This window comes from Macrobrachium rosenbergii, chromosome 12, assembly GCF_040412425.1.
Source record: "Macrobrachium rosenbergii isolate ZJJX-2024 chromosome 12, ASM4041242v1, whole genome shotgun sequence".
NCBI classification, from domain to species: Eukaryota; Metazoa; Arthropoda; class Malacostraca; order Decapoda; family Palaemonidae; genus Macrobrachium; species Macrobrachium rosenbergii.
Window position 1 is genome coordinate 116,788,756 of NC_089752.1, and position 10,958 is coordinate 116,799,713.

Below are 10,958 nucleotides of genomic sequence, written 5' to 3' on the forward strand. Positions count from 1 at the left end.
TTGACAAACACACGTTTCCTCAGGGAGGTTGGGTCTCGCGCCATGTTTCATTTCGCAACGAGTGATGGCTGATAAAATATTTGTCAACCCGAATGGTACGATAAAATTATATTTGCTTTTGGTAAAGTCAAGTTAACTTTGATTAAATTCTGATTGTAATGCTATTAAAAATGTAAAATATTGTATATTTTCTTTAATAAAAGATAAAAAAAAGAAATGGCCACCGTTTCTTCGTGATATCAGCTAAGGACTTCTCGTAGTCAACACATGGAAATTCAAATGAAAAAAAGTAGGCGTTGTACTTTTTCAGTGGAAATTAATTTTGCCAACGACAGTTGCCTAAAATTGAAAATTAACTTGTATTTACGTATGAATTCATATATATACATACATATATATATATATATATATATATATATATATATATATATATATATATATAAAACTTGTTGATTGCCACGTATGCTTTTTACAACAAATATACAATCTGACAGCCAAGAAGCCTAAGTACCTAATTATCTTGCTGGTTTATATATTTTTATATGTTTCCTGGTGCAGGTGGATCTTATGACTCCACAATTATTACTTTTACTCGAAAATGGCCTTGTAAGATACCCAGGACATATAAAACACAAACAAAAAAGAAGTACACGGAGCGGAGGGCTCTTCACTAGGGAAGTGCGTGAAACACGTGGATATAAAAATAGTTATATTTGATAGCACACAAGGTCAAAAGGAAAATTAACTGAAAATACGGTAAATTACTGCCGTAGAAGTCCTCCCGAAGGGGGAGCTTAGGAATGCCAGGAACACGGACCAAGGATAATTCTGCTACAGGCGTCTTTCTGAAACGATATTTGGACCCACGTTACACATCTAATGCTGGAATTTGGGGATTGAATTACTCGGGGGTGCACTGAAGGCGCCAAGGACTCCCCGAGGCGTTACTTGTGACTCAGAGGAAAGAAGCTGTGAACACGTGGGCCTGGCTTGAACCAAGGAATATCAGGGAACACAAAGTTATAGGCCCAGAGATTAATAAATGCAAAAGGGCTAAGTAATCGTGACTAGCAACTCGTTTTGGGTACATTACCACATTTGTAGGGGCGCAGGGATGACGACGTCTTCTGCCGAGAAACACGTGTGGGAGCGTGGATAAATGGTAGCCTCCCTCTCCAAGGTATTTCTTCAAATCGTAGATTGGGGCGGAAAAGGGCGCCCTTGGGATGATGAAAAGGCCGCCGTTTAATGTCAGCTCACGTTTGGAAGACTTGCAATCCCCCTTGCAGTCTTCTAAGGCCACGTGGAATGGAACACGGGGCACACAGGGCAGCGATGGGATCCACGTGGCGGCGAGCGGAAGAGGAGGGCAGGGGCAACGGCCCGAGACTGGACTTGTTCTCGGCTTAAACTAGCGAGCGCGTGTGAGGGTGAGAGCTATTGTTGTATTGTATTAAGCCAACTCTTGTGTTGGCACGGGCCTTTCCCTTGTTTGGCCCGTAGGTGATCTGAAAATTTCAGAAGGTCATTTGTTATAGGAAATGTGAAAGAGATTTAGTAGTAGAGACAGTTGTGGATGGAGGAAGGATGATGGTTGTAGTGGGAGGGGGCCATCATGTCACGGATAGTAGTAGTTTGAAGATGTAAGGCCTTTGAAAAAAAAAAAAATAGAGAAACATTGCAGGTGGGGTTGTCCAACCCTTTAAACCCTAGAGTCCCTGCAGAGTATTCTTAGTGGTAGAGTAGTTTAGTTGGAATAAGACAGAGATGATGTGTATAGGGCCTTACGGTGAGGGGATGGGATGAGTTGAGGAGGATGATGGTGGTAGTTAAAGAGGGCCATCTTGGTTTGTTTGTAGTGGTAGTATGAAAGTACATGTTAAGTGAGTTGGTGGCCAGTGCCACTCTGAACACACTTAACATTACATTACTTAATTCAGCTGGAAAGTAGAAGGTGAGAAGTTTGAGTGTTCTCATTGCATTGTTCTATCTTGGTGGCGGTAAATTTACTAGCAGCTGGGCATGTGTGTCGATGTCCTCGACTATTGCCTTTGCAAGTGTTGCTGCTATTTTAGCTGCGTCTGGTGAGTTTACATCAGCTTGTACTTCGCCTCTGAGCAGTGCTGTCTCTCTGCATTCTAGCAGGTAGTGTAGGAGAGGCTGCTGTGTTTCTTCCTCACAGTGCTCACATGGTCTGACACTGGGGTTAACAATTTCCCAGCAGGCTTTGTATCCTAGCCTTAGTCTGTGAATACATACAGCTAGTTTTCTCGGTGTGTGCCTGTCTATGGGGGGAGGCACTAGGTCGGTTGCCCATTTGTACCATCTGGCAGTCGGGGAGTGATCTGTCCATGCCCGTAGGTCTTCCAGCATGTTTGCTTTCATGAGCGGTTTTATGGCATTTTTGATCTGTTGTAGTGCAGGTTGTATGTGGATCTGCACTCTGTCAATGTACCTTGTGCTCTTGGCTAGTTCATCCGCTTTATCATTGCCTGGAATTCCTATGTGACTCGGTATCCAGTTCATAGTGACTGGTCTTCCTCTTTCGCTGTGCTGGTAGAGCAGTGACTTGATCCCAGCCAGCAAGGCCTTGTTCTCTTTAATTCTAATTTGTTGCAAGGCCTGCATGGAGGATTTGGAGTCAGTGTGGATGATGACGGGTCCTTCCTCATTCTCCAGAGAGTACAGTAGTGCCTGTCTTATCGCTACTAATTCTGTCTGCATTGTTGAGGCACAGTTTGATGTTCTCCAGCATGCTTGGAAATTGTTTGAATATACTGCTGCTCCAGTAGTTTTATTTTCTTGATCCACAGTGCCGTCGGTGTAGTATGTTTGGGCCCCCAGGATTTCAGTGTTCCTGATAGACTCGTAGGCTGCTACTCTTAGTTCCTCTCTTGAGCAGTCTTCTTTTGCTCTGGGAAGGTGTGTGTAATGGAATTTTGCATAATCCTTTTTCCAGGGCGGGATATGTTGCACATCCTGCGCTGTGTCTGGTCTCATGTTCAGCATTGCCTCTGCCATATCTAACCTCTTGATGTTGTCACTTTGGTCTTTTCCGTAGGAGTTCGGGCTCCGAATCTCTGGATGTTTATTTAGTTCTCCTTTGTTCTGGTCTTGGAGATTGAGTCTCTCTCTGAGAGGAAGATTTTTGCCATTGTACTGGCATTTCTCTGTGCAATCCTATCTTCTACTTTTGGCATGTTAGTCTCAAGCCTGAGGTTGCACAGTCTTGTCCACATGGGTGCCCCAAGCATGAGTCTCATTGCCTTGTTCTGTATTACTTCCAGAGTTTCCTTTGTGCCTCTGTTAGCTTTACCAGGGCAGGGGCAGCATAGTCTATCAATGATCTGGTGCAGGCTATATAGTACGTTTTCTGTACTTGTTCATTTGCACCATCCTTCAAAGATGACATATATCTCATTGCTGCTGTTCTTGCTTCTGCTCTTTCCTTCAGGTATTTGATTTCGTTCTTGAAGGTTAGTTGCTGGTCTAGGATGATTCCCAGATACATGTACTTGTCCACCCACTCTAGCGGTTCAGCTCCTATTGTGAGTGGTTGGAGTGGTCTGTGTGCTTTTACTGCCATGGCCTTTGTCTTATTTATATTGATTTTGAGGCCTAGTTCCTCCGACTTTTTGCTGATTTCATTGAGGGCTCTTTGCATTCTAGGCACTCTGACAGGTCCTCTTGCGACTATGCACACATCGTCATAAATATGAAAATTTCTACGCCTTCGAAGCTGCAGTGAGGCTAGGTTCTCCATGAGAATATTGAATAGGAGAGGACTTAGTATTCCTCCCTGTGGTGTGCCATTTTCCAAGTCATGGAAGGTGGATATCACCCCTTGAATTTGACCCTCGCCTGTCTTCTTAGCACATAGTTTTTTGTCCAGGCTAGAAGGTGTCCTTGACTCCTTTCTTCATCAGTGAGTGGAGTACTGCTGCTGGACTGGCTAGCTCGAAGGCTTTTTCAAAGTCTATGAAGACTACTACAGCCTTTCCTTGATTTATGTAGCTGAGGACATCTGTCAGACACTCTGTAGTTCCAACTCCTTGTTGGTATGCATATAGCTGTTTGTGTAGAGGACCAATTTTGTATGTTATCCTGTTGAGCACCATTTTCTCTCAGTTTTTTCCATGCAGGAGACTAGTGCTATGGGTCTCGGGTTGTCTGGATCTTTAGGTTTTGGAATTGGCTTTGTGTCTTGTTGCCTCCAAGTCTGCGGTCTTGTGTGCTCTGCATGTGTTTTGTTCATGATCCTCAGGAAGGCGTTTTCTCCTGCAGGACCCATGTTACTTATCATTGTGTATGTTATCCTGTCTGCTCCTGGTGCTGTATCTTTGCCAGTTTTGTATACTGCCCTTAGTTCTTCTACTGTGTAAGGGGTGTCCGTGTCATCTGGTGTGAAGCAAGCCTCGTTAACTTCTTCCCATCTGATCGGTGCTAGCTGATCCTGTCGTCTTCTGGTTTCAGGAGAGAGATTGTTTGATTTTGTCCTGTTAGCAAAGGATGTTGCTAGTCTCTCTGCTTCTTCTAGAGGTTGAGGGTGAGTTGCTATCGCTGACTTCTTTTTCCGGCTACACTGTTCAGCCATTTCCATAGTTCTGAAAGGGATGTGTGCTCTGATAGTTTAGCACACCATTCCAGCCATTTTTCAATTCTTATTTCCTGAGCCTCTGATGGACGTCATTTTTGACTGTTTGTAGCAACTCTCTGTTTTCAGCTGTTGCTCTTCTTCTGTAGATCTTTGTGACTCTGTTTAATAGGGTTTTCAGCTGTCTTACCTCTTGGCAGTAGTACCAGGAGTCTTTGTAGCTGTAGTTCCTCTGAGCTGTCTTTATTGGCATTGCTTTATTTGCTGCATTATGTATGGCGTCAACTAGGTCTTTTTCTAGTTGGTCTATATCCTCTGGGGGCGTGTACTGTGCTGCCCATTCCTCAAGTGCTAGTCTGAAAATAACCCAGTTTGCCAAGTCTTGATTCCATCTTGGTGGAGGTGGCGGTATTGGAGGTAGTTGTTGCATTTCCAATTCTGTCATTGTTGCAAAGTGGTCGCTGACTAATGGGGATGCACTTGCCATCTTGTAAGGTGCCTGATTGTCGTTGTGGCAAATGTTAGATCTAATCTGCCTCCTCTTATATGTGTGGATTGCCCTGTGTTGAGCAGTGCGACTCCCTCAAATTCCTCCAGAGAGTAGGCTACGTGTTCCCCTGCCTGGTTAGTGATTGTCGGGGAAGATAGTAGGGGATGATGTGCGTTGAAGTCCCCACATATTATTGTAGGTGTGTCAGTTGCATGGGCGAAGAGCTGCGTCAGTTGTAGTTCTCCTGGGCTTTCTCTATTTATTTTCCTGTAGAGATTGTATATGTCTAGTCTCTGGTTTTGCAGAGTTATTCTAATTGCCATGCTCTCCACATTCTCTCCGCAGGGGATCGGATTGTGTATTCTTACTGCTGGGATTGTATTCTTGATGAGAATAGCCAGTCCCCTGTCGGTGCCTATGTCTGGAGTTGTGTCTGGAGTTGTATAAGCATTATACCCAGCTATTCTAAACTTGGTTCCTGTTTTTAGACGGGTTTCCTGAAGTAGGATGATGTCTACATTTTCTGTTTTGCAGACTGCAATAAGTGTAGCTGTTTTTTAGGCCTCACTCCATCAGCATTCCAGTTAATTATTTTCAGCATTGTTGTACGTTAGGGAGAAGCGCCTGGGGTCTCTTGGTGCAAAAGTGATGGAGTTATCATCTACCGTATTTGATGAAGATGATGAAGATGAGGGGAGAGGGGTGATGTTTTGGGGTTTAGTGGATGAGGAAGGTGTAGGATCATGGGGGGAGGTGGTAGGTTGGGATGAGGGTGTTGGGGAGGGATTTGTTGCAGCTGCGGGGCTGTCTCCTGCATAGCGGTAGAGGGGGAGGGGGACTTGGAATTACCCTTGAGAAGGCTTTTTAATAGTTCTTCTATCCCTGTTTTGATGGCTTCTATGTCCATGCCATTCTGGATGATGCTGGTGGAGAAGTTTGTAAGCTTCTCCTTTAGCTCGGCCGTTTTGAGCCACATTGTTCTCGGCAGAGGTTTTGGTGCTTGCCGTGTATTTGTAGCTGGTCTGGACGGTGTTCTTTTCCTGTTTCGGCTGAAATCTCTTCTGGACTCTTCCAGTTCTGCCCTCGTGTAGAACCTTTTACCTTTTACGGGGCTGGGGTTTGGGGAGGTTTCTTCCCCTAGATCTACTTCTTTGCCCTTCTGGTTCCTTTGGAAGAGCAGCCTTTACTATAGCCAGTCTTGCTGGGCAACCCCAGGCCATAGCGGTATGTTTGAGGTGGCAATTTGAGCACCTGGGTGTGGTTGGTTCTCCAGCTTTATGTTTGTTTATGCACTCTTCAGTCGGGTGCCTCTTGCTGCATACTGCACATATCTCTACCTGAGATATGCATTGAGCCTTGTGATGCCCAAATTTCTGACATTTGTAGCATCTGAGAGGTTCAGGGTAGTAGGTTTTTGTGGTATATTTTCCAAAAATTCCCAGGTCTATTTTCTCTGGGATTTTTCCTACGAAAGTTACCAGGATTGTTTTCGTCAGGCTGCCTTGCTTATTTTTCATTCTTTCCGCAGCAGTTACATATTCCAGTTCTGTTATTCGGCTTTCATGTAGTTCAAATGGGTAGCCGACAACAACTGCTTTTTTGATTCTGTCTTCTTCTTTCAGTTCTTTTAGGTTGATGGCCGAGGTGTTCCTTAGGATGGATAAGGCCCTTTGATCTCTTGTTGAGATTGTCCAGTGTCCCTGCTTATTGGGTCTTGCCAGCATTTTTAGGTTTTTATTCTTTCTTTCAAAGTCCGCTACAGCTCTGTAAGCCTCAGTGGGGTTACTTGCAAGGACCCTGAAGTAAGTTGGTTTTGGCTGGTTCTCATTCCTTGTTTGGTTGGTTCTAGTTGATGTTGGGTTGGTTTCCTCGTGTTCGCTGATCGTGATTCTTTTACCGTGCCTTTTGTTCTTTTTTAGACTGTGCTATTTGCCAGTCTTGGTTTCCATCTTCGTCCTGTTCATTAGTTCTTTTCCTACGTCCGTCTTCAGTTCCGGTTCCGGTTTCCATGGTGGTGGGGTTCGTTTGGGTATCCATTTCCAGAGTCATTCCAAGTCGTAAGAAGTGGGGAGGAGAGACAGACAGTGTGACTGGTCGGATTGTCCAACCCTTTAAGCCCTAAGGCCCCAGACAAAGTTATACTTGGAGTAGAAATATGAGTTAAAAAGAACCTGAAATTCAAATGTTATAATTATGAGGATGGGGAGGCCCTATCTATCCTATCAGTAGCTATGTACTGACTGCAGCAGTTGCAGCTGGGGATTCCCCTTACTGCTCTTGGAGCACTAAGACGACCCAGCAGTCAAGTCCTACAGTCAGGGGCTTTGAGGGTAATCAAACTCTTACACCAGTTTATTTTTAAAACTTACTCTTTCTCCGTCGTATTCCTATCCTATCTCTACACTTGGCTTATAGGCGCCAAGCCTAACGGTCCTGTGCCACTTGCCACAGACGGCGAGTGGGAAGATTTCTGACTCTTTATTCCTGCTTCAACTGGAGTTTTAAGACCACAACGGCTACCAGATGTTCCACAGGAGAGTCTAGTTAGTAGAAAAGTTAGTGTGTCAGTAATTTTATTCTTTCTTATAAAAAGAGCTGTAAGCCAGCCAAATATATAGGTTGAGCCTTCTGCAGAAGGCTCTGAAGACACCCTTCAGCGGCGTGCACAGCAGGAGCAGCAGCAGGGCAGCCCTTATAAGCAGTCAGCAGGGAAAAAGCAGTGCAGCGACAGCAGGCAGGTCCTGGGATGTCAGCAGGCAGCAGCAGCAGCAGCAGCAGCAGGTCAGCAGCAGTGGCAGCAGCAGCAGCAGCAGCAGAAGCAGGCAAGCAGGCAGGTCCTCAGGAAGCAGCAGAGCAGGAAGGTCTGGGAGGTGTTCTCTCAGTGGGAGCTGAGAGAGCACTGCCTGTGAGAGCTATCCTGGCCCTGACCTTTTATTGCTTCTGGACAGGGGTAGGGGGGGGGCGATGTCCTGACCCAGATCGCCGACCCGGATATCATAGAAAACGATTTTCTTTCCTGTACCAAAGAAAACAGTGCAAAGCCAGTTTACTGTCCCCAAACTATTATATTTTCTCTGAGCCCTTATTTCCCCCGACCTTCAAAGGTTCAAACCAACCCAAAGCAGGGAAGGAGAAGAGTTTCCTAGCTTATTTTGGCGCTACTTTTACAGCTCCTGGCAAGATAATATTCACACCTATAAACGGGTGCGAATATTGACAAAAGCAAAAATGAGCGAAGAAAACGTTCGACTTTATTCTATCTTTTACTTTGCTACAACCTTTACTCTACTTTATTTGTAAAACTCTGATGCCACACTAATCAATAACAAACTGAAGATTTACTTTAGGAGCAGAGTGCAATTTAGAATATACAATAAAAGGGTAAACTTGCTTGCAAATTAATTATTGCTCAAATACTTCCTAAGTACTGTTTCTACCCATTCTTTATTCGATTTACTTTACTGGGGTAATAAGGCGCTCAAAAGAAAATAAACAAAGAACACTTCAAAATTTCAAAATAACAACAACAAAATAAAACATACAAGGCAGAATTTAAAAGGAAACAAATGTAAACCCACTGATTCCTTAATGCTATCCTGGAATTACAGGCATGCTATTACTTGTGCCTTGAAGAGGCGGCATTCGTGACAATACACTGTAGGTATTAAATAATATCCCCTTTACCAAAATTGTAATAATAGAATTCAATTCTTCTTTTCAATCGACCTCCAATTGTTCACAAGCTCGACGAGCATAACTAATATTTCCCACGAACGCTAATCTGAAGGGGCAAGAACTTGACAGCTGTGAGGCAAAGAGATTATTCGCGGGTTTTAACTCGCCAACTTAAATGACGCTAAATTTTTACGTCTGCAGCTTACAACTCGGGTGTAAGCTAAAAAAAATAGACTACTCGACTTATGAATGGGAGGATAAACAAATGAAGGGGAAAATGGACAAGGATAACATTCTCCACATGGATAATTAAAAAAAAAATGTAAATAAAAATAAAGGAAACTACACAGAACAACAACGAAGGATATTACTTCATACTAAAGGCGGGCACTTGACCATGTGATTAAAAAGGGCAACGTTAAAATTGTAAGGGCAGGAGTCTTGTGACTCAAGATTCGTAAAAAAAAGAAAAGATTAAATGCAAAAGTAAATAATATACGTAGAAAATAAAGGATAACAGAGTGAGGTATTTAGGATTTACTTCTGTATCTAACTTCCGTCGCCAACAGACGACGGTCAGAGCTAACTCTCAGCCCAAGGGCGGGGAAAGAAACCCAAAGGGCGCGACCCCTTCAGGAAGAGTTGACACGCCTGCCTTGTGCCAAAGGACGGGCGTAAGGGCGTGCCACTTCCCACTCTGTCTCTCTTACTGCTTCAAAATAAAATTATTTATACATTTCAAAAGGGGATGATATCCCATATATTAACTGCCGCTTGCGTGGTAAGGGAAAGTGTGAGGGAAGATCGATAGAGAAGGATGAGGGATAGAAATTCCAAAGGAAAGGAAGAAGATAGCGGAAGGCCTTGGCATCCTCTCCTGGATGAAAGGTGCCAAGACGTTCAAAGATGAAGAAGGGGGCCCTATGCCAAGTTTGCACAGGGCCCAGAAGAGCTCGGGGCTCCTTGTGGACTACCTGCGATCGCCCACACCCGTGGTAACTCCGCCGCAACCTCTCCTCCTCCTGGACCGTTGTCCTTGGCCGGGAATCGGAGGCCCGAGGCCAAAGGGCGGCGCAAGGGGTGCCATCTGGGTCAGCTGCTGCGACAACTGACCCAGGAATCTTGTTCGCCATCTCGACATTAGCCGGCGCAGATCGCAGAGTTCATCGCCCAGGAAGGCGGGCAGAATCATGACTCGCGGAGGAATCTGCGGCGGGCGGCGAGAGAGGGGGACGGCCGGAGGGGGCGGGGTCGACTTGCTTGCAGGGGGTGACCAGCTCAGGCACTGACATTGGCACTGGCGCTGGTGGCGATGTGGTGGTGGTCTCGTCTGTCTGGACGGACGGAGACTGGCACTGCTCAGTGCGCCGAAGGGGCACTGGCAGAGGAGCTGAAGGCCGAGATTCTCCTGAAGGGAGATCTGGCTGAGGCCTCGGCACTGGCACGGATACGTGTCGGGCACTGGACTCGGATTTGGATGATTTATTGGGGAATGGGGACCCCAGAATGGTGGTGGCTTGAAATAGGACGTAAAGTCTTGGCCCAGGAGGACGTCATAGTCTCCTGGAATGTGTTTTGCTACGGCGAGATGAAGGGTCCTGGCTCTGTGGGGTCGGGTGACCCTCAGTTGGACCGTAGGGAGGATCATTTTAAAATTGTTAATGCCCTCAATGGTGACGAGCTTGCGTCGGTCTATTATAGCTCCATAGGGAACTTTGCCCCTCCTTATGAGGGAAATTTGCGCGCCAGAGTCGTCAAATGCCTTGACCTGGCGTGCTGAGTATTTACCGCGAGGAGGTGCCACATAGATGGGACCCTCGGCAGGAGGGCCTAAGGACTCGGGATTCGTTACTGCCAGGGCGACGGCGGGAGTTCCTGCCTTATTATTTCTAGGGCATTTTGCCCATGAGGAGGAGTGGCCATAAACCTTGCACGCCGTGCAAAAGGTTTGGCTGAAATCTCTTCGCACTGCCCCCGGCAGAGGGCGCAGGCGACTTATTAGGGGCTGTCCGGGAGAGAGACGCTGGTGGTTTACTGCGGCATTGCTCCTGGCATGCCCGGTCTTTTACAGAACCCGCACACGACGGGCTTCTGTGATTGCCCATTCTTCGGCGGAGGGGCACCTGATAGGTAGGCGGGTGGCGTAATTTTGCGCTGCAGCGAGCTCTCCTGGGGGTGATGGGTGTCCCATAGATCTGC

General features: G+C 45.9%; 1 protein-coding gene across 1 annotated transcript; it reads right to left on the reverse strand.

The window, feature by feature from the left end:
* Positions 1-797: 797 nt before the first annotated feature.
* Positions 798-3,277, reverse strand: LOC136843941 (uncharacterized). Its single transcript, XM_067112927.1, has 2 exons — positions 1,094-3,277; positions 798-845 (listed from the first exon to the last, which is right to left on the reverse strand). Exon 1 carries the CDS (start codon positions 3,019-3,021, stop codon positions 1,987-1,989), a length of 1,035 nt encoding a protein of 344 aa, XP_066969028.1. The 5' UTR covers positions 3,022-3,277; the 3' UTR covers positions 798-845; positions 1,094-1,986.
* Positions 3,278-10,958: the final 7,681 nt, after the last annotated feature.